General features: G+C 42.2%; 1 protein-coding gene across 4 annotated transcripts in view; it reads right to left on the bottom strand.

The window, feature by feature from the left end:
* The window catches only part of RANBP10 (RAN binding protein 10), a 76,827-nt gene that overhangs the window by 29,456 nt on the left and 22,568 nt on the right, over nucleotides 1-24,803 (bottom strand). For all 4 annotated transcript variants that reach the window (XM_083852058.1, XM_083852056.1, XM_083852055.1 and 1 more), the window contains exons 3-4: nucleotides 22,418-22,470; nucleotides 488-655 (exon numbers count right to left, since the gene is read on the bottom strand). In XM_083852058.1, coding sequence (XP_083708184.1) covers nucleotides 488-655; nucleotides 22,418-22,466 — 217 coding nt within the window. In that variant the 5' untranslated portion in view covers nucleotides 22,467-22,470. The remainder of the gene's footprint in view (nucleotides 1-487; nucleotides 656-22,417; nucleotides 22,471-24,803) is intronic.

Below are 24,803 nucleotides of genomic sequence, written 5' to 3'. Positions count from 1 at the left end.
TGAACCAAATTATAGTCAGTGCTTAAATAAGAGTACTTGTGCAGAATTAATGTCTAGCTTTGGGAATATACTTAGAGCAATGTGTTAAGGCTTACAAATGCACAAGCCACTGATAACAGTGGCTTTGCAGTTAGCTGAATAACGTACTAGAGTTCCCACTTCTTTATTTCCCTGTTGCTCTGCCATCAGCTGTCTTATCCAACCTCCCACAAGCTGTGAAGCAGCAGAAGAAAGGAGCAGAAGCTGGGGATACAATCCTAACCTACTTAAGTTGAACAGCACAGAAACCATTTTGCATGCTGCAAGTATTTATGTCTCTGAGCCAACTTACAACTCCTGACTGCTGCAGAGTGCTCTTTTTCTCTCCAGTTTTTTAAACCTTACCCACAAACGTGGAACAAAAGTTGCAACACATGCAAAGTATTGGAGTAAACAGTGAAAGCCGGGCAGAAGCATCCTTCTCCTGAGAAGGACTATCTTTACTCACCTAAACTGTGGCCATTTTTTGTGTAGAAGCAGGTATTGTTAATCAGGTTGACACAGCAACCAATCACATCTCCAGTTGTGAATGTAGGGCCATAGGGCTGTCCTGTGCCCGAGGAACAGAAGGAGTGCCCATCGTCACCATGGTACCCATAAGAATGTTTATCCCATCCTGCAGAAAGACAAAAGAGCAGGTCAGCAATTAAGCCAATTTAGAAGAACAACATCATCTTTCAGGAAACAATTTTCTGGTAGGAAATTTGAAATGTTGATTGCCAGTCCTGATTCATTCCAATACTCATTTTCACACACCAGTAACCAAAAACAAATAAATGTTCATCAATCACATCAATCAAAATGTACATCAATCACAACACGTCATCTGTACATTAACCTCATTTGTTATTTATGAGAAATAACAAAAATAGATTGACATAAAGTCATTTTCATAGGACAAAGATTTTTTTCATTTAAAAAACATTAAAAGCTTGTTTCTGTTTTGTCTTGCAAGTTGTGAAACGAACTCCTCTTTGTAAAACATTTGTGTTTCCAGTAACAAAATCTACCAGCCAAAGGATTTAATAAAATCATTCCCAGCCAACTGCAGCTTTGTCTGTAAGTTCAGCTCACAGGTGATAGGCTAGAGGCAACGTTTGCATACTCACATTTATGTTTCACTTCTAACAGTTTACAATGATTTCTGTGCTCCCCTTAACAGTAACGTGTCCCATTCTGCGGGACAGCTTAAAACATATCCCTTAAATGTCAATTGGCAGTTTTCAAAATGGTCGATTCTAACATTATCTTTTATTTCTTCTGCCAGTAATACTGTGTGAAGGGTTAAAGCTGGGTTTGTGATTGCAGCACTTGCTCTCATCTACGTCTTGCAGTAATTCCATTATTCTGCATTCCCTACTTTGTTCTATTCTATTCCAATTCTGTTGTAAATTCTTACATTTGGAAATGCCCAGTGTAACTTCTAACTACTGCAAAGAAGAGAGATTAATCCATCCTTTAAAAGCTGTAGTGTTCTTCAGGCAACACACAGGTCTTCTCTTTTACAGCCGCTCGTTTCCCTCCTGCAGAAGAGGGGCGATGTGTCTCCCACCACCGTGGCCACAGAGCAACCCTGCAGGTGCCACCTCTGCCTGCTGAGCCAGGCATGCCAAGCTCAGCTGCCACCACTGCTCGAGATGGCTGGTAGCTCCTCTCTTAGGAGACCAGCTAAGGCAGGTATTGAGTCATGAGGAACAGTTCTCTTACAGTGTAAAGAAAGCATGGCATACTCTGTCTTATCATATGACTTCGAGAGGAATCAGGATCTTCTGCAGCTCTTTAGAGTGTTCCTACGGACTCCACGATAAAAGCTGTACCTGGCAGAGAGATGTACTTGTATGAAAAGATCTGAGATAGACACAACATGATAACCACCACCCATGTGTTAAATGGATATGGTTGGATCCTTAGGCAGACGGTTCCAAACTGAAGCAGAAGTGAAAGAAGGAGCTTTGACCATCTACTGACCCTACACAACCTGTGAGTGAGTTGATAACAAGGGAGCGGAGAATCTGTTAAATATGGAGCAACGGTGTGGGCAAACGGACTACAGAAGAAACGGAATGACCATGACCATCTCCGTGGGGTGAAAAGTAAAAAGCACACATCCTGCAGGAAGGCGAGAAAAGCTTCAGTACCGCAGAGAGGAGCAGCTACCTGTGAAGGTGGGCTGGAGCACCCATGCCAGCCGTGACTTTCATGCAAACCTGACAACAGCATAAGTGCACTGGAAATTTAATCCCATAAAATGGTGCTCAACTACTTGCACTCATGGGTCTTTCTGCCAGACGATCCACATGCTCATGGTTTCTCAGAAAAATGTGAAACATTAAGTGCCTTCCCAAGGCCCCCAGCTTATTGCACCACACCACGGGACTGCCAAAGTCATGGAATGGAGCAAGACTGAAACACGGACCTCAGGGCAAAGTTTGGGAGTGAAAGTTGTGAAGGACTCCTAGCAATTCATAGCCTAGAAATGGTGAATAAACCCTTCTGTTAAATCCCACACGTCTGTAGGAACAGACTGAGATGTCTCAACAGTAGGCTCTGGCTGCCCTCGGACCAGCTCCGACCACGCTGCTGACCCTAGCACCCGTCCTGCTTTGTGTCTGCATAAAGGACAGGGACGACAGCACAGACAGCACCCTCGGCAAGCTCAAAGATGATGCCAGATTGGTTTGCCAAAAACAAAGGAGGGTGTGATAGAGGCTCCAGAGTTTATTGCCGACATTCCACTGGCAAGACTCCTTCCAGCAAAAATATCACTGAAATATTAACGTGGCTCCTTTCCACTATCCCCTTTATTTCCTCTGCTGCTGGCCTGTGACAGGCTGCCATCGCTGATCCATTACTTCGGTCTCCCGAGACAAGGACCTGCTACTTGTGTGTAAATTCCCAACCTCTTCAATGAAACTGTTTGGGAACTTCAGCTGATAACTCTGACCACTTTATCTCCTAAGCTACTTACTAATACAAGCCAAATACAAGCAGAACTCTCCTGCATACAACTTTGCACCAACTACATTTAAGTAGTCAGACGATTACATACCCATGCTATGCAGTAGGTAAGGCTAACACGAGAAATGCAACAGCGTGCCCAGCTGTGAGAACAATGCTGCAGAAGATCTGTGCTAATGCAAATAACTAGAGATTTCATTTAATAATACAGATATTGGTGCTCCAATACCTACAGATGACCACTACTGAAAAAAAAAATCTACTCCTATAAGACTTGTGCTGGGTAAAACCAGTATTTGCTGCACCACCAAAGGTAGATGAACTGCACTGAGAAGTCACTGAATAAAGGCTTTGAGGGCAGCATCAAACTGATATGTATCGCAACAGCACATGGAAAAAAGCTTGTTTGGAAGAAGATTCTCTACTGACAATCAATAATAATACTATCAGTTACGAATATCTCATCCGTTCATCACTTTGGTAATGATACAGAGGATTAACTTCTTCAACTCAGATGTTGTGTAGCGCTGATTCTGGACCTAACGTAATACTAAGTGCATTTAATCTAGGCTGTCAGCCTTACCAAATCTCCATGGCCATCCTAAAAAGACAAAGTCAGATTCACCTGAACGAACTTACTGTATTTGCCATAAACATAAGATGGGTGGTGTTAATTATACGCCTAACCTTTAGTTATTTATTAAGCAAATAATGTAACAGTATTTCTAAAATGCTTTCTAGAATCAACATCAGGGTAACAGCATACAGGTCACTCCAGCACTGGCAAACTTCAGCCACTCTTCTGGAATCTCCTTGTATTCTAAAATAAAAATAACAATCAGCACTTCTAACACTTCTAGGCCAAAGTTATCTGCGCCTGTTGATTAAAATAGCATCTGCTGAACAAGACATTTGGCATTATTTCTGATTACCAGCAGAGTGAGAAATAACTCATCACATGCATTTTACAAATACATCCTCCAACTTCTCTCCAAGTGCCAGAATACTTGCTGAAAACTTGGGGCTCTTCTGCATCATTAACAATTTACTATCGCCACCTAGTAATAGGTCTATGATATGACAATCTTTTCTTTGGCTCCTACTACACTGCTCACACCTAGAGTTACTCAAGAACTTCTTTCTTTACACATCTAATACTTTTGTAAGGGCTGAATCAGACTTCACAGGTGCCCTTCCCACATTTAAGTCTGCAAATCCTCTGGACAGCTTAACCTTTGTACCACTTTACTGAAGTATTTCCAGAAACTACCATTGTGACCAGCAGGCAGAGATGAGATTTTATCTGCATGTTCTTGAAAAGAATGGCCATACGGGATATTGGGTCCATCTAGGTAAGTATCCTGCTCAAGAAGTTGTTGCCTATAAGACAGCCTAAACACAGGGCACGCAGGTATCATGCTCTTACTGAAGTGTGTTACTGCTTTCTGACCGTCTGCAGCAGACACATACCGAGCCAGGTGGAGACTCTGTTTATCTAGTACTCCTCACAGGATTTTCTTTCCCTGAAATTCTCCAGTCCTCCTGTAACTACACATAAATATTCACATCATCCACAGCAGCCTGCAACAAGGAGTTTCAGAGTGTAACTGGAAGCTGTGGGAAAACCTGCCTCCCACTACTTGGATTTCATACCCTGTAGTTCTTGCACGGTTCTGGAGAAGATAGGAACACAGATATTCAATGGCTCCAGAACTTACATAATTATTTAGGCTTCTACAAATTCCCCCATCATCATCCCTTTTCCAGACTGCTGAGTCCTTGCTTATTTAGCTATTCCCTGAATTTCTGGCCATCATCATCTGAACCTTTTCCAGATTGATTGGGCTGCTTTCAGAATGGAGATGAAGGCGCACCACGGACAAGGGACGTGGGTTATAGTGGTTTTCTGTAACGTTCCCCAGTCCTCTGCGAGTTAATCCTAGCATTTTCCCCTTTATTATCCTTTTTACCACTGACGTTTCAATGAAGCTATTGTAAGCTACAGGGTCACAATGAGTCCAAAATGCATCATCGCTCTCGTCTGCGAAGTGACGATGCTCTCTCTGTGCTGGTTCTCACCTGCCATCTCACCACCTGCACGCTCAGCCTCGGAAGGTTGCATCTCATGGCTCCTCTCTAACACTTTTCACATTACTACCCGCAGTACCTCAGTATCCTCAACAAACTGTCTCCTCACTGCTCCACCACTTCTTCCACGCCATTTCTGAACACCCTCAACAGCACTTCATTTAACCACGCTTCAGAATCAAAACAACTACTACTGTTGCAACACATCCTTGTGTTTCAATATCTGGACTACTAAACTGGTTGATCAGTGGCCACAGCACCTCACGTTATAGATTTGGGATGCTAGAAACATGGGAGGCACGGTGCTGGCATGAACTGTCCAGCTGGCTCATGTGAGGGGAGGCACAGTCCCAACACCAGCTGCAGGACAGGAACATGCCCCGGGAGCACCGTGCTCAGCGTATTAAAGCACCCTCCTGGCAGAACTTCAAGGGCCCAGACATCTGCCCAGAAAACGTCAGGGGGAAAAAAATGTTCCCCAAACCCACTTACCTAGGGGCACCCAGGAAATACAATAGTCCTAGCTAGTAACACCCTAACTTTTTACCTGTACACCTCCCTTTGCGTAACAGCTTCCCCTTCTGCAAGGTGGCAAAAGGGCTTCAAATGAAGCAGATGCCCCTACGCTGCACTGCAGGATCAGCGCGTACATGGACAGCGAAACCACTTCACCCCGTTGAGGACAAACTTCTCAAGACAGGGACTGGATGTGGTCAGGTCTCACGGTCTTCGCAGTTTCACACTGAATGACGTACAAGGTAGTGGTGCAGCGCGGCACGCCGCTGCACGTGCTCCCAACAAGGGCCTGCTGTGCAGTGGCCTCCTGCTCACCCCAGCACCCAGCAGATTCATCCAAGCCCAGTTTGACCCCTACAGGGCAACACCAGATGATGCTAACCAGAGCGCAAGGTTTTTGGTAGGGCTGGCTGTACGTTTGGCTCAGAGACTATTCTATGGTTTTGAATGAAGTATTTTCACTTGCAACTACATGAGAGACAAAGATAAGACCAAACCTTAATGGCAGAAGGCCTAACTGTGGCAAGTATCCAAAGGAAAAAAAAGGGGAAAAAAATAGGGAAGGGAAGGGAAAGGAGAAGGGAAGGGAAAGGAAAGGGGAAGGGAGAAGACATTTATCTCACATGAACAGAGAGCAAGGAAAGAACCAAGTGACCCAAAGATCAAAAAGAGTCTAAGACGGACAGGTAAAAAGGCCTGCAAAAGACTTTGGGGGTTACAACAAAATGTGGGTGATAAACTGCCCAATCCATCACAACATGCACAAAGTAACAATATAAAATTTCTTTTTTAACAACATTGATCTGGCATGGCAATTTGTAGACCAGATCGTCAACTCCTACCATCCAACAGCCACTAGATATTAACTAGGCTTCAAAAAGCATCAGAACACAGTCTATGCTTAATTATATAAAATGACACTACCCATTGACTCACAAAGAGAAAAAACAAAACCAGAAGCCTCTGGATGGCTGGAACATGGGCAATACCTAGTCAACAAGAAAAGTCTGTTCCACCTGCCCCCACAGACCTGTTAATGAACCCATTTTACTACTACTTAGCATGCAGCTCACCACAGAACACGGTGATCAAGATAAAATCCTGATTCGTTAAATGAATAAGCCTTCCTGATGCTACGAGCTTGATGGATCAGAGAACTGCAAGAGATTGAACATCATCTGCCAGAATCAGAATACAATCTAGTCTTTAAGAGGTCAAGGTGTATTACAAGCCATTTATTGCCTTGTAAAGAAGACAAGATAATTAAAGCACAACTACAGAACAAGCTGGTTTATCTACACGGGCAAGGCTCAAAAAGCTCTCTAGCACAACCAGGTCACCACTGTACTATTACATCTATTATTTTCCCTGACACCCCATGCTGGGAGGTGGGGGGGAAGTGCACAGGCCAGGAGTGCAAAACAATGTAGGACGGAGAGAAAAAATGTTAGGTGAGTTTTGCTGTTGATTTATTAAGTGGCAGGGGCAAAGAACAAGTTGGATGCAAAAGCTTTTATCACATACACAGGCTTCAAATCTCAGCGTACTAAATAATTCACATTTACATTTATATGCCAACTTTTAGCTGATGGGCAAGAGCACCTTTATGAAATATTAAGACACCTTCAGAAAAAGCTTGCATGGTAATGGGCAAAAGCCATTCTATAGAGACACAGAGGCAGAGCAGTTACATGATTACATGATTCAGCCAAAAGCAATCTTAGAGCTCATTATGGAATGCAGGGGGCTAGAACCCAGTTACTATAAAAACATTCCCTAAAACGGTATTTAGTGAGGTAACAAAATGATGAACAAAAATACTCCTATAAACACAAAACTTTGTTGAGAGAACTCCCAGCAGAAGCATGTTTCATGACGGTAAGGGGTTGGAACAAGTCCTTCTAGATTCTAAGCTGAGGTTCCTTAAATACTCTCCACATAATTAACGTTTTAAATAACGCAACAAGGTTTATAATAATAACGCAACAAGGTTTTCTGAGGAGGATCATATTTATCCATTAGTTTAAGGGCGTAGTGAAATTTAGATTTATGTTGATGTTATCTTTTATCTAAAAGGCCATAATAATAAGTACAGCCACAATAAAGATTTTTGCTGTCTGAAAAAACAGCAGTACTGTTTAAAACGGGCCCATATACGTACTGTCATTAAAATAACTACAGCAAAAGAAAGTGCAGTTAATATTACTGATTACAATTACACTACAATTGCAGCCTCTACATTGGTAGTCAACTGTTACCTGTGGCTAGGGTATCTGGACTGCCCATACCCTATGCTACAGCCGGAGATGCAGCCCAGGTTATTAGTATCAAAAGCCCCACTATGTGATGCCAGATCAGCTCAGCTTCAGAAAGTCTGGCTTCACACTGCACAAAACTAACACAACGTGCGGCAGGAAAGAAAGCTCCACGCAGTGGCAGGCTCGAGCATACCGGTAGCAGCATTTCTGGGGAAGAGGTTACATGAGGAAAGAGCGCAGAGCCTCTACAGGGGGCCAGCCCATACCCAAGAATTACGACACGAGCTAGCAAAGCTGAAGGCCAGGCATCTTCAGAGGTTTTAGACCACATTCTTCACAGGTCTAAAGTCAAGAGGACTAACTATGCAAGGGTGCAGCTCTAAACTTGCGCTGGGCCTCAGCATTGATACTGGACCAGAGCTAACATGCCCTTCCAGCAACAGGAGGATGGAGAAATGGATTAAACTAGTGGAGGGCGAGTCCAGCGAAGGACTTACTGAGATGATGAGGGGACTGGAGCGTCTCTCGTATGAGGAGAGGCTGAGTGAGCTGGGCCTGCTTAGCTTGGAGAAATTGTAGAGGGGGTCTTATCAATGTGTGTAAATATCTGAAGGGAGGGTGTCAAGAGGATGGGGCCAGACTCTTTTCAGTGGTGCCCAGCAACAGGACGAGAGGCAACGGGCACAAACTGAAGCAGAGGAAGTTCCAGATTAATATAAAAAAACACTTCTTTATTATGAGGGCAAAGGTTGCCCAGAGAGGTTGTGGAGTTTCCTTCTCTGGAGATACTCAAAACCCACCTGGATGCCATCCTGTGCATGCTCTAGGTGATCCTGCTTGGCATGGGGGTTGAACCAGATGATCTCCAGAGGTCCCTTCCAACCTCAGCCATTCTCTGTGTGATTCTGTGTGTGAAGTGCAGGACACCCATAACCCCCTGCCCTGGACAAGAGGAGCATATTCATTCCTGCTGAAATGAGTATGATGAGACCAGATGGATCCAAGCTGGATACTTACAGAGACCACAGTGCCTCAGCACAATCTTTCTCAGGGTACCCTGCGGGTCCCATATTATCACAGAATCACAGCATGGTTTGGGTTGGGAAGGACCTTAATGATCACCTAGTCCAGCCCCCTGCCACAGGCAGGGACACCTCCCATCAAACCAGGTTGCTCCAAGCCCCATCCAACCTGGCATAGAGCACTTTCAGGGATGGGGCATCCACAGCTTCTCTCTGGGCAGCCTGTGCCAGTGCCTCACCACCCTCACAGTGAGGGATTTCCTCCTTATACTTCCTTATACTACCCACACCTTTCAATTTTTCAGGATATGCAAGTATGCCACCACCCCCCATTAAGAATTAGGTAAAGGCATTTGAAAAAACATCACTTGTTACTCATCTACACTAATGGAAGTGGAAACACCTTCTTTGATTCATCTTCCGAGTCCAGTGTTACCACCTCAAAACACGGATTCATGTTTCTGTTCAGCTGGAACGATGTCAAAATAGAACAGAAACAGAATAGTTCAGTTGGAAGGGACCTTCAAAGACCATCTAGTCCAACTGCCTGACCAGTTCATGGGTTAATATTTCCAAATATTTAAGGGTGAAGCATAGTTACTGGAAGCCTAGATTTTGGTCTGCCTCCTCACATCCAAACCTGAAGTCCATGTGCCCAGAAGTTAGTCTGAACTAAAAGACCAAAGAAAAAAGGGAGGGGCAGCAAGAAAGAAAAGTAGAACATCACCCTATTGATGACCTGTCAGAAGTTATTCTGGCCACATATAGAGCAATCAATACAAGTAGAAGTGAAATAAAGTCAGTCTGCTGAAGGTGCAAAAGGCAGTAACTTTTATTTTGTACAAGCCTAATTTTCAGGTAAATAGCCATAAATAAAGTATGAGATTAAATTTAACCTAAATTCAGAAGGTTATTGACCCTGACTCTGTGGTTTGGGAGGTGTTTTTGTTACCTCCAGCTCTGAACACAGCTGATAGGGAGGCACCAGGTCTGACTCCATTTGAGGACGTGATCATTGCCGCCACGGTGTCACCCTGCAGCAAGTACTGTGCAGTACTGTGATATCTGTCCACCTCCTCCATGCTGTGCTGACTTGCCCAGTATCAGCTCCTTGCAGAAGGCTCACGTTTTAAAACAAGTCCCACCTAAAAAAGCTGTATGCAGCTATGTGCAAGATAACCTGCTTATGGGGGGCACACCTAACAAGCAGAGCATGGGAGGGCATGGGGACGGAGGCTTAGGCTGCTGCTATATAGGGGCAGCCATGGGGAAAGAGAAATAAATTGCAGGTTTCCAGGTATGTACACAAATACAACTGCTCGTTCAGCATCATGGCTAGCAACTGTGAAGCTGCACTTCTGGAAATTAACTGTGGAAGAAAAGCTTCATCTCAACTATATGAAAAACAGAAGTCTAATCTTGAATCCAAGGGAAAACAGGTTTTCTTATTTTGCTGGTTCTCAACAAGCTTATAAGAACTATGTGAGTCCATCCATTTATAGAGTAAAGATCCTACACACCCCACTTCAGTAGCACAACTCCAAAAACTCAAACCTGTTGGAAAGAAAAAGGGAATGGTACATAAACTAACACATTAATCTGTGTTATTTCCTGCAGTCCCTGCACATTCGTTAGGAAATTTGGTTAAGGATCTGCCCAACAAGATAGCTCAAGCTTCCTACACTGCTGGGCACTGGAAAACAAACTATCTTATCCACAACTGAAATATATAGTCAGATCCTGTAAAGCTTTGAAGAGGACCGTTCTTGATATATGTGCAACATATTCTTGAATATGTTGCATTTGAATATGTGCAACATATTCAAGAGAACCTGACCCACAGACAAAAACTCTGCTATGCCCCTGCCAATTTCCCCCCTTCAGAGGCCATATACATCAAGGTCTTTTTCCAGCGCTGATTATGGGTAAAGAAGACATGAGCTACAGCCTCTGTGAGGCTCCATAAAAGCTACTTCCCCAAAGACGCCAGGCACTTGCAGGACACTGAGCCCAGACAAATGAGCGTCAGGAAAAATAAATGCTACTACGCTCCTAAAGATTGAAAATCTCTCCCTGCAACTACTGATTTCAAGGCACTATACACACTTTGAAGGAATGGCTAATCTGAATTCAGGTTATTTAAATGCACTAACAACACACTAATCTAAAATACCAATTCTCACAACTCAATGTGTATTTTACAATGAAACCACAACAGCCACCCTCATACACAAATTCAGTCCACAATGTTCCCCTCCCATACCACAACGCAACCCCACACAGTACACCCAGTTAATCTTTTTAATTATATCTCAGTAAGTCTTAATGTTGAATACCTCCAAAATTTAGATCTTGCAGATCCCAACAGTCAGAAAGCCCACCACTGTTATGGGAAACACTGAAGAGTATAATTGATGGATGTGGAGGACCGAAATTCCAGTTCTTCTAGAAGTACAAGGGAGCTGAGGATGGGACATGCATTTGCTGTGTGTTCATTCATCAAATCCATTTCAATATTCAAGCTATAATTTCATAAAAGTTCAGATGACCTCAACACGCAGACTAAGATCTGAGTAAACCGACTGTAAAGCAAGAAAGCTTATGTGGGATGAAGAGAATGTGACTGAGCATTAGGTGGGGCTTGGCAGACCTCAGTGGGTAGTGGATAGGTGAATCACTAAGCACGATATTCTCAAAGATATGCAGAGCCTTTTTATTTATTAAGTAAAGAACACTCTTTTGAGAAAGAACCATCTTTTTAAAGAGCGTTTACTGATTTGCAGAGAGTATCACCAGGAAGAGAAAATAAGATGAAGATGAGTTAAGCAGTATCAGAGAAACTGGGAGATCATTTCAGGATTCTTCAACATGTGCACCAGGACACTCATGGCGCATTTAAAATTTGGTCAGGCACCACTCACACATAGAACTGAGAGTGAAGACTAAAAAAGAAGCATTATAAATAGAATAAACAGAAAATGGGCATTTCTCAGATTATTTTTCAATGATGAAATTTCACATACACTGAACGCATGAAATTGATTCCATATGAGAAGTATTCTTACACTAAAAATGTCTAAAAACTGAAGTTCAAGTGAAATCCTTTTGTTTTATTATAAGTACAAATTTCTCATCTGTTTCTTCAGTGGACTTAAAAATTAAAAGCTACATTGAAAATAGCACATGGTACGGCCCAGTAAGGGAAGATCTGGAGAAAGAAGGAATCAGCTTCAATCACTCTTAGGACACTATATCCCCACTTTGAGCCTTTTTTTTTTTTTTTTTTAAATCAGGATGGCTACCTCATATTACTTACCCTTGAATGGTTATTAGTGGCTGGAGGGCATGAGCTGTGTTCCTGGCGTGCATCTCTCAGTTCTGTTTATTAGAAACCAGGGTAGCACAACTGAAGATGTAAATCAAAGCACAGCAGGTGTTGAGAACCAAGAAATTCACTTCAAAAATATACCCCAGCTCCAAAACAATATTCATGTAGACAAATTCAAGAAGGCTCCACTTACAAAGGCCAAACATCTCAAACCTACTGTAACGCGTTTCTTTTTCTTGGCAGCGTGTGTTTAACATCCACCACTCTTTTAAGCTGTACAGTAATTTGCACTCGTCCAGATGAGATCCTTCCAAAAGTTCACTCTGTACAAAAGGATCACTAACTGTTGAACTGACACACTGACCCACTTCACTCTTGTTTCTTCTATTATGCATTAAAAATAACTGCAATTTCTAAACATACCAGTCACCTCTTAGGATGTCGAAGACAAATTACTTTTTCGGGTCAAAACCTAATTAAGCTAGCAGCAACAAGGCTACCAGGGCAAAGTTTCCAGAGCAGTTCTCAGGCTGCTTTTTCCCCTCAGCTCCTACTCAGTATCAGATGCTTGGCATTTCTAATTGCTCCCAAGTAACCTGCATTTAGGAGGGTTTTACCCCTACATGCTCCAGGGAATGCATCTTGCGCAAAATACATCTGCGGTGCAGGCTCAGCCGGGGGAGCAGGACAGGGGCGCTGAGAAGGACGCCCTCCCTCCTGCAGCCACCTCGGGCCAGAGGCTCTCTTGGCTTCCCTCTCTCACATCCCCACAGTTTGGAGCCCTTCACAGCTTCCTCCCTGATTAATTGCAAATGAGCTTCTGTTGGCCTCTGCTTTAGACTGCTGTTGCACTCCTCCACATCAGGACTGCCGTGCAAGAGGTCACTGCCCTTTAATTGCAGGGACCCTCCTCCACTACCGCCAGGGCAATCAGCGTAGATCCTCTTGTCCCACTGCACTCTACCGAGGCATTGATAACCACGACAAGTCCACGCACATCACTGCCTGCTTTAGTGTATCACCAGAAACAGAGCAGATGCAGCTAGAAGGCATCTGGCTCTAAAGTTTCCCAAGACAGGATTCTTCTCCATCACCAATGTTTCAGTCTTTCTCATGACACCCTTCCACTGTCCAAGCACCACTCACCATGCAGAGACTGAAATTCACCATATCTGTATTCTCCAGATGCTAACGAAGGCTGCAGAGCCACTATTAGCACACAGCCCTTCTAATAATAGCTAGCAGCCCTTCTGAGCTCAACAACTTCCCAAACTTCCAAGTCCCCTCATCATCTGCACCATAAAGCAGCTGATAAGTAACAGCAAAACAAGCATATGAGTTCATTGCTGTTTGTTTTCACTTCTTTACTACATGACTGAACAAGACAAAGTTCAGTGCAAAAAAACATCCAGTCAAGTTCAACTATCTTACTAAACACCGAAGTAAAGGTATCCAGCCACCATCTTCAAACACCCTGAAAAAAGACAGAGGCAAACAAAAAATTAAAGAGATGCGGCCAGTCAGCAGCCAGCCAGGCTGGCTCCAGCCCAGCAAAACCAGTCTCTGTGATCAAGTGGGCAGCTGTTCACGGGAACCAATGCTCAATCTTTAATTAAAGCTTTCAGCAAACACCTTAGGTGAGAATAATATTTTTTTTAATCAAAAATCATCTCAGACCACTGCTACCGACACATTTCTTTAGAAGAAAGTTTCACAGAGGAGTTGTTTCAACTTGCACTACCTCCATGAGCAACTGTGTCACAGAACAGATCCAACTTAATGCTAACCCTAAAATCAAGCAGTGCCCCCCATACATTATTGTTAACCCAATTATATGATCTAGTTCTCTTGTACCCTGCCAACTGGTTTGCTAGCAAAAATGAGAGGGTACCAGAAGTGTAAGCAAGTTTGTGGTTAGGAACTGGCACAGTCAGCCAAAGGAGTGCGTATGTAACTAGGTCCTGCGGGTGCTTCCTTGAGCAGTTTTGGGGGAATACACATCTATCTGTTGTTTACTCCAACCCTACACGTTCCTTGACATACAAAGACTAGTCACCATCTTCTAATTTAATGCAGGTACTAAATAAGTGGTGGCTTTACGAAATTCCTTACGTGTAGTAGTTATCTATATGCAAATCACATGGCAAAATGAAGAATTGGGCATTATTCGATCTGGGTCTCAAACAAACAGGCTAGATTTCCTGAGAAGTCCAATCTCCTCACAGCTAGCAAGAGGAAAGGTTTAAACAGGGTGGCAAGCAGAGCTGGGCTATACGCTGATCTAAATCCGCCCTAAATACCTCCTGCAGGACACGGTATAGATGGTAGCGCAGCTATTAATCTATCGGAAATAACAAATTCATGTTGCCATAAAACACACTGAATATTGAACAACATATAGAATTTGTCACCACCTTGATTAAATCACTCAAGTAACCACTTTTATCCTAAAACTCTATCAAACTACTCCAAGGTTTCTATGGTGCTCAGTCCTGAAGAGTACTCAATAAAGAGTAAGTAGAAAATACAAGGAAAACAGGCAAGAAAAGGGAACTATAAGCAATGATCAGGTGAAAGCAAATACTCAGACCCCTTTTAAGAAATCACAAGGCCTCCTTCATCCATTCTTGAATAATTTGAGTGGTTTAACTAGAGACCTCAATGGTGTAAGCTCTCCATGAAGAGCCATGATGGCAGCTAAGAACAAAACAGGGGTCAAGGCAGAGGTAAATTGAGTATTTCCGTGCTTCTTTACACGATTAAGCCCTCCTTATGGATAATAATAGAGGAGAGGAACAAAATTCATGTTTCTCCATGATGCTCCAAAGTCCCTACACACTCCAGAGGCAGACCATGCGTACCTTTCCCTCAAACAGATGTGCACTGAATGGAAAAGCAGCCTGCGCGCTCAGCCTTGACACATGGACTCTAGACTGTCAGCCGCCTGCTTTGCCGCTGGTTTCTCGTCTTTTTTCCCCACACGTCTGCCCTCCAAATGCATCAACAAACTGCAACATAATTAAAATTATATCTAAAAAGCAAAAGATTGATTGCTCAACATAGCAAATAGAGCAGAATAATATTTACATCTGAAAATGTCAAAGAAGCATTATAAGAAACTACAAGTTCAGTAGTGCAGGCTTTTAACCCATAAGCTCCATGGTAATACCCTAATACTAAATACCTAATACAACTGTAATAGCATTTAACTTATGTTAGAGAATAATAACTCTTCCTGTATTGGAAACAGTGGAGGAAAAGGCACATCTCTGGACTGGAGGGGGCTCATAAGCCAACAGAGTAATAAATGCAGTGCAATCGCAGGACGTGCTATGGAAGGTATAAATTTACTAAGGAGACAACAAAGTGAGAGTACCATTGTGTAAGACTTTGCTAAGATATCATATGAAAACCCCATGTACCATTTTGGTCAACTATTTTTAAAGATAGTTCTAGAAGAGCTTTGCAGCAAAACATATACCATAATGCATTTGATCAGCTGCATAAAACCTTAAATAAACTTAACAGAAATTACTTCTAAAGATAGAAAATCAAGCTGGGTATCCACAATGCTGGTTTAGCCTGGAGGAATTAAAAGCACACTGAATCACTATTTGTTTGCCATATACTGTTCATATATTTAAACCCATTCTTCAAGGCTTTTCTGACTGCTCCAGAAGCCAATGCACAGGGCTCTTCTGTTCCCAGCTAACCAACTAGCTTTCTCCTGTCCCCTTCCCCTTTTTCTGCCTAAGCCTTACAGATTTTGGAAGCTTGGCAAGAATTCTTCTTCACCTTTGCAGTGTGGGTTAGGATTTTTCTTCATCTTTGCAGTGTGGGTTAAGAGATGCTTGCTGAATTGCTCTGAATTTTAATGTTTTCTTTTACTACAGGGACAAAGAAACTGGTGCTTGTGATGCACCCAGTAGATAAAATTCATAAAAAGTCAAAAAGTTGTCACAAATCAAAAAAATATGATAAACAGGAACAGAGTGAAGAGCCAGTGATGTTTGGCTTAGAGAGACCAGAAAGCAGTGACAGAAGTATTCACAAATACAGCTACTAAGAGGCAACGAATTAATTATTCTCCACCTCCACATGATCTAAGAGTAATGGACTTAAACTACACAGGATATTTAGCTCAGTCACCTGGAAAAGCTTTCCAACACAAGGACGGTGTTGGAAGAAGCGGCCATGAAGACACTGAAGGACTGGTTTAAACATGCACCTGTCAGGCAGAACTGATGTGTAACTGAGTTAGCTTCAGATCAGAAGACTTGTTGAAGTCCCATCTTCCATAATTCTTACATTTATCTAATGTAAATTACATCTACCTGGGACTAAGTTTTTTTGCACAGATTTGTCATTGGAGTTGCAGAAAGTGATGACCGAAAGCAAAGCCAATAGAAAGAAAAAAGTTCTTAAGACACATTTGGAGTATATGGATGTCACGGCCATCAGAGGAAAAAATAGCTAGAAGGAACCTTGGGAGCTCTCTAGCCAAACCCCCTGCTCATAGCAGGCACAATTTTAAAGTTATATCAGGTTTCTCACAGTATTGTACAACTGAGGTTTGAAAATCTCCGAAGATGGAGCCTCTCTGGTGGTCCACACCAAACTCTGACAAGGAATTTTTATTTATTTATTTATTAACTTCCCATGAGAATTTCCTTTCTTGCAACTGGTGCCCATTGCCTCTTGTCCCTTCACCGTGCACCTCTGAGAACAGTGGGTCTGTGTTGTCTTTAAGGTCCCTTCAGGGCTTAAGGGTGAAAGGCTGCTCCTAGATCCGTTCTAAGCCTCTTCTTCAGGCTCAACAGGCTCAGGTCCATTAGTTTCTCACCAGTTCCTGCAACACAACATCTGTCCAGCCTCCCCTTCGTCAGTGCCCCTCTGAAGGTAGCACAGGTGCCTGAAAAATCCTTGCAAACATCCCTAGGAGAGAAGCCAATACCTCTTTCATCTCATAGAAAGGAACAGGAAGACAACAGACTCCTCACTAGCTTTGCTTCTACTACATCTCTTCTGATAACATGCAAGACAATCTGCAAAGAAATAAAGTCCTACCTACAAATGTCAACAGAAACCTATTAGCAAATGATGAAGGTAAAGCAAACAAAGGGATCTCCAAACAAAGTTAAAATGGAAAGCCGTTCATCAGGTTTGTGGTTTATGGGGGTGAACTGAGGGCTTCTGCAGAGGAGGGGAGCAAGGGGAAGATTTAATTCCCAGTGCTCGTTTTTATTTTATTTACATGGCCATAGGAACAGGCCGTTCATAAGGAGCGTTTGCTGAAAGAGGCACAGGACAGCTGGACAAATTACTTCTGTTGTTGCTGATCTGGCTTAGGGCATTACAGTCCCACAAACCAAATCCAGTATGTAGCAAGTTTTTGTACACCAAATTACGCTGCTTTACCTGACTGCACATTAACTCAAGCCTATAAAACATTCTTGAAATTGAAAGCTTGTTCTTCTAATAGGGAGTTTGAAGCAGACCAGCAGTGAAATAAGCCAAGCAATATTTTTGAATTTATAAGTGAGGTGAAAAATAATCAAAGCTCCATAAAACAAAACAATAGTGAGAAAAAGCTGGCACTCCGTTCCACGTGTGCAATGCTGCATAGCAGGGCAAGTCAGTTATTAACCAGAGGGTGTTTAAAGTCTCTAAAAGTGATTGGTCAGATCCTATCTGTGCTGTTTAACAAACTGGAGCAGGGCATGCCTGAGGGTATGGTTTCACAACATCTTAGGCTGAATTAAGACCTTGCAGCTACCCTAGAGAACCACCCCTCCATCCCCCTCCTGCTGACCCCGTGTTCCTGCTGGGTTACCCTCAAAGAGCTAGAACAAATGAACTGTTGTCTCTCAACAGTATGAAGGTCTTGAACCAACGAAGAACACCCTGTACATGGGACATTGAACTCCAACATGCACGTCTCGTCCATGTTAAAGATGGGAACACCTATTTTCTCCATTTTATGAAGGTTAGGTGATGTCTGCAGCAAACCGCAGACACATTTTCAGCTGGATTCAGAAAATTTCCTAAATGGATGGGGAAAAAAAAAAAAGGACATTTCTTATGTGACATTTAGGATGATCCATGAATTCTGAAGAGAGCAGCCTGCCAGAACCTCAGCACAGCAGACAAGCAAGCAAGGTTCTGCCAGGCCTGAAACCTAGACTGGCTTGGCAAAGGATGTGACAAGTGCCAGAGCGAAGAGCTTGCACAAGGGAAGAAGGTGGGCTGTGCAGCCGGGGGTAGGGAGAAGGGAGTGTTGAGCTTCTCTCCTTTGAAGGCAATGAATTAGATCAGTTCAGCTGTAACATATAATTTCATCCTCAGATACCAAAATGATGAATGCACGTGAAAAAAAAATGGAATCTGGGGAAAAGAAGTGAGCAGACATTTCAGTGAAAGCCACTATTTTAAAGCAGAACACTTACTGAATGTTCTAAATGTCTTTTCTTATTTTTTTTTTAAATCATCAATACACATTGGGGTCAGAAAAATGCCCCTTGAATAAAAAAAAAAATCCCTAATTTCAGAGCTGATGATCGAGTTTCAGAGCACAGCCTACAGAAGCCTTTAGCAGAGCAGGGGCAGACAGTCTCCTTTTAAAAGCAGTCTCCGTTTCCAATGCACAGACGGGTAGCTTAAGGGAATGCTCAGGTTGCCCCAGCCACACTTCCAACTTTCAGAGAACGCTCAACACTACCCCCATCAGCACCAAGCTGTGCTGAAGCCAAAATAAACTTGGCATAAAGCACAAATGTCCTGACTTGGAACTGGATATGACTGAAGTGTTTGTTCTCAGGGGGAAAGAGTTTGAGACAGAACCCAGGACCAACCTCCACACCAGGTTTTGGACTCCTGAACCTGTAGTAGTCACACACTGCCCTGTCAGCATGCCTGGCAAAAATTAATCTGTTAAAGCAGAAGTGACTTAAGAAAGGGTCTGAGGAGACAAACCTGGCAGGATTTCAGGTCACAAAAAGTTCAAATTACATTTTGACGTGAAGCCAAGTCAAGGCTCCAAGCCTATCACTTCTTTGTGAGCTCTCACTTACTCTGTGCTGAGGGACTTGATAACAGCTAAGCCTGATACATGTTTCTAACTTCATTTATTTGAGCAGCATACTGTAAAAATGAAATCATTGGACTCGTTCTCCAAAAGCCAGGAAGACAATTATTGAGATCTAACACAGAACCACGCATTTCATTTCACACAGATGACAGGAGATTGGCCTAACTACGTATGCAGAATCTGTCTTGGCAGCATAATCTGCATGCAATCAAGAAAACCCACCAGGTTCATAGGATCAAATGTGTACAGTTCACTGCTAAGCTAAATAAGCACCATCTGAAGTCTCAAGTTGAATTTTTTTTTTTAAACTCAGACAAAAGAATTCCACATTCACCACATACACTCTAGAAATAATAGAAGTATACAGGCACTTTGATTCAAATCAGCCATAAAAAACAGCTCTTGTAGCTCTTAGGCTTTAGAGATATTTAATAGAAGTGACTCGGTTAATTTTCAGTCCCTGAAGGGGAAAAAAAAAGGAAAAAAAAAAACAATTTTGGCAGGTTAGTATTTAACTGTTACATACAACTTTTATAATCCTATGAGAATCCTAGCAAAGGGACAGCCCAACCAGCAGCCTACAGGACACAAGACAATCCCATCCATCATTCCTCTGCACAAGCTGGAGAGCCATATCTTGAACTGAACTTGCACCCTTAATAGCCAAGTAACTTCCGAGCTGCCAAGCCTTTCAGCACTGGGAAACGAAGATGGGGCTAGACTCATGCTTCATCTTATACATGCACACAGCCCACTTGGTTGGGAGAATTAGGCAAGAGGAGGCAGAGAGCGAGGAGAAGTCTGGAAACAGGCATCTATACCTGTTGACACTGGATCATCTTGATCTAGGCATTCTCTACCTATCTGCAGCCAACTATCACTTGAAAAAACTGAAAGTGTCCTGCCTTCCTCCTTCCCTGATCTAGTTCTGAGGGCATAAAGACTTGTGACCATAATTTTCCCTCCAATGGTACAAACACTAGATCTGATAAAAACTATTAGCAAGTACAGTTTGCAGTAAGGTGCAAATTCTTTAACCCTTTAATAATGGTTCTCACTGAAACTGTTCTCCCCAAATGAGAACAATTCCCAAATGAGAATTCTTATGAGTTATCATAAAAGCATGGAATAACTGAAGACGGAAGGGACCTTCAAAAGACATCCACTCCAATCCCTGCTCAAAGCAGGTCTGATTAGATCACGTTGGTCAAGGCCATGTCCAGCTGAGGCTTAAATATCTCCGAAGTTAGAGACTAAACCACCTCCTGCGGGCACGTCAGAAATCACCAGAAAAAAAAATGCCAGGATGTCTGTGCCCAAGTTAGACCAACAGTTCTTTGGGCTGTGGCCAAAAGCAAACTCTCAAGGTAGATCAAACATGATCAAAGTGGTACCTGGAAAAGGGAAGGCTGTCTGTAGCTATCAAACATGGCTGTGATTTATGAACGGCCCACACGCTACACTGACATTTGTTACTCAAACATCAATGGCGTGGAGCTGCATCAGGGGAGGTTCAAGCTGGGTGTTCGGAAAAGGTTCTTCACCAAGAGGTGGCCAGGCACTGGAACAGGCTCCCCATGGCAGTGGTCACAGCACTGAGCTGCCAGAGTTCAAGAAGCATTTAGACGCTGCTTTCCGACGTAGGGTCTGATTGTTTGGTGGTCGTGTGGACCCAGGAGTTGGACTTGATGATCCTTGTCAGTCCCTTCCAACTCAGGATATTCTATGATCACGAGTGGTTACAATGCATATTATTTCACTGCTGAAATTTTTAATTGAACTAATAAAGTAATGCAATTAGTCTTGACAATTTAAAATTTCCTTATCAACGCAAATGGTCCCAAATGCTCCTTCGTGCACTCCAAGATCCCCATGATCCTCTTCAGTAAGAAGACAATGTAGATGTTCCATTACACAATTCAGCAGTAGATTTATAATTAAAACAACGTGCATCAGAAAACTGACTTGTCTCTGAAATCATCCACGGATCCTGGCTGTCTTCGTCTCCTTTTCTTTATCTGCAGTCTCAGCAGAATTTCAGAAACATAACCATAGAAACTTTTCAGTAATTTATAACTGAGCTACAGAATCATATATTTTGCTTACAGAATAGTCAGGGATTTTGCTGCAACACAGTTATATTTTCAATTGGAGGATTTAAGAAATTAAAAAAAAGCTTTCTAATAAGTACGTTCCATTCTCTGAATACACAAATGACCAGTGAAAATCCTGATTGAGAAATGAATTCATGAGGGTCTTATCACAACTCCTACAGAAGTTCTTCCTTTTCTTAGGACATTCATAAAACATTCTCCTTTGGAGATACCAAGATGCATAGTATGGGTTGAATATACATTTCAGCTTTAGCATTTCACCAGGAGTAAATCACTTTGAAGACAAAAAAAGCAATGGGAATCGTCTGCCATTCATTCCAGCACTTGAAGAACATTCACTTTCTAACAGATACAGGAAACTTTCAGCTTTGAACCCAGATTAAAGAATTCCTGCTACAGAAGTCACTACATTATTAGCAATCTTTCTTTGTAATTTTCAGTTAACTATTTATTAAAAAAAAAAAAGGAAGCTGCCGTTTAAATAAAAGAATTTGGTTAAGTAACCATCTTAAAGGCTAAACTAAAAACAAACATTTCAAAAGTAAGCAACAACATTAACTGGGTATATGACTCTAATCAAATATTTCTGGTTTTGGTTGGAAGGAGGAAAGAAGAGTGAATATAACAAGACAATTTTCTTGACATTTTATGATTCTTTCATATAAATTTATCAGGTGTGGTGCACAAATTAAATGTCAAATTATTTTGGTACTTATCTTTCAGATGCAAAGAACAGCTGGCATGTCTGAAAGCTCATTATCTTCTTACCTGTTACTCATTAGTTTAATATTAATTTCTATCATCTGCTAAAATTATCATGGCTACATTAACAATACTAGTAACTCTGTTCAGGATAACACTCAATAGCTTGAAACTCCAAGACTTAAGACACTTATAGTCATGACATTTTATTAATAGAAACACATTCATTAATTCACAAATATATTTATTTTAAATAAACATTTAACACTGACTGTAAGCCAAAACAAATCTTTACAGTGACTTACCAGGAAGCCTGTTCATGTTGACCCCTTGAGCAGAAAGTCCTATTCCCATATACCTTAAAAAAAATAATAATAATAATCAGTGAAGCTCAGAATGGTGAAGCCACAAGACTTCCCACAGAAGAAATACAGCTGGTTGGAGACCACATCAATAAATGATCTACGGTAAGAATATTGAAATCAGTAAAGGTATTCCACTACTTTTTTAGTCTTGTATCAAAGGTAAAATGCAAATTTGCTTTAGCGACTACCAGCTCTCAGATCTGCAACTACAGCTACTCTTTAGCTCCTAACTGGGAGGAAAAGAACTGGAAAATAATGAGCATTTGTTTTGTGGTTTTTTTTTTTCCACATATCAGAAAAACGTATTTATTTACATAGGTGATTAACAAGAGAATAAACAAAATATGTGAGGGCAGATAGAGCATATAAGAACAAACGTTTGTATAGCCTAATTTACTGTCTCCAGGAACCGCTGGTAGTGGATGCACCGGACTGAGCAAACAGTTATACTTTCCAAGAACATCCTTTCATTCTCCAACATGTATTTTACAGAAGTTCCTAAGCAAAAGGTGCTCCTTCTGAATTTTACAACGCAAAAGATTTTCCTCCACACATTTGACTGCTTTCTGAACCTTTGTAAGCTCTGTGAAAAGGCCGTGTCCTGCCGCACAGAGCTCTGCTCGCTAGCTTCACTTGGTACTTTTTCAGAATTGGAAATGAGAGGAACAGCATCTCTGTTAACCTTCCAATAGCCTTTTTAAGGTCCTTGTTCATACCCTGCTCCCCTCTGGTCTCTTCTCAAGGTTGAATACTCTCAGTCTGTTCTGCTGTTCCTCATACAGAAGCTGATCTATACCTCATTACTCTTCCAGTCCCATACCTTCTTTGAGAAGCAGAGGGAAACCAGAACTGTGAGCATCATTCACAACACAAACACGCAGTGATTACTGCAGACAACAACACAATGATGTTCTCCATTTCACTTTGTATTCCTCCCCATCCTGGCGTCTATTATTCCATCTATGCTTTGCCTGCAGATGCGAACTCAATTGATTTTTCCATGGAACTATCAACCTCAACACAAAGGACTGGTCCCTGCACTCCAAGAGGGAGTTCAGAGACCATTTTTTGTGTGAAGCTCAGATTGTTATTCTTCCCCCACAGGAATAATTTTATACCTGTACAGCCTGAACAGCATCTTTCGTTTTATCGTCCAGTCATCCAGCATTGTCAGATTGTTCTACAGTTCTTCACAGTCAGCCCTTGTCTGTACAACTATCATTAGCTTCGTATCATCAGCAAAAAACATCACCTCACTATTAATTTCACTTCCACGTCATTTATTAATGTAGTGAACATCAGAGACAGGTGCCATCCCTGCAGAAATCCATCAGTGAGCATCCCCAACCACAGGGAGGAGAGGATGCAAGGGCCATTCATTTCTCTGCCCTGTTTCCTACTTGCTAGCTAATCCTCCACCTATTCAGCCACACAAGCACTTTCACTCTACTCTACATTTCCTTTATCTTCCCTAAGAATTTTTCAGGATGGATCTGGCTTTTGCAAATACAGACTAATCTTTACCTACATGTGCATTCAACAGGATTGTGAAGCACAGCCACTCTCTGAAAAGGCTCTTCTTCCCCACTATGCAATAGTTGTGCACGCACCCATTTTGTTTGTTCTATTTCTGTTAATTTGCATGGTCTGTAATTCCCTTAATATCCCCTGGAGCCACAGAAACAGCTGCCCTGCTCAGTTTATTTTTAACAAGCTTCCGCATTTTTAGGTTACTGCACCTGAAATTAACGGTTGACTGTGGGGCTCTTCCTGATGTTAAGTTATAAATCCAAACAGGCTGCAGCCAGCATTCTACTCTTCTTCTGCGGGATCAGCTTTCCTTCTGTGGCTTCCCTGACTACCTGCTCCATAAAATATTAACTGTGCCTAAAAATAGTATTTCAGAATTGGACCCAAAAGTTACATTTCTACAAGCCACGTGAGTTAAGTCCCCTGCCACAAGTGTTTCCCATCTTCGACTTCTCTGTGTCTCAGTCACCATGCAGCGGTCAGCCCCAGACACCCACCCAGCCACTTTCTTACTCCCCCTTCTCAACAGGGGATGGGGAGAAAATAAAATGGATTGAAATGACGACAGGGAGATCACTCACCAATTGCCATCATGGGCAAAACAGATTTGACTTGGGGAAGATTTAATATAATTTATTGCCAATTGAAAATAGAGTAGGATAGCGTGAAAGAAAAGAAACAAGAATACTGCATAAACCTAATACACATTGTCATCACCCCAGTCAAACAGGATAGGAATGAATAAATGATTTTTTCCTGTTTACACTGAGATTTTAATCCATAGAGATCTACACGT

Source organism: Anser anser (assembly GCF_964211835.1).
Source record: "Anser anser genome assembly, chromosome: 11".
Classification (NCBI taxonomy): Eukaryota; Metazoa; Chordata; class Aves; order Anseriformes; family Anatidae; genus Anser; species Anser anser.
The sequence above is the reverse complement of the archived record's forward strand: the minus strand, read 5'-3'. Positions and strand labels throughout refer to the sequence as shown.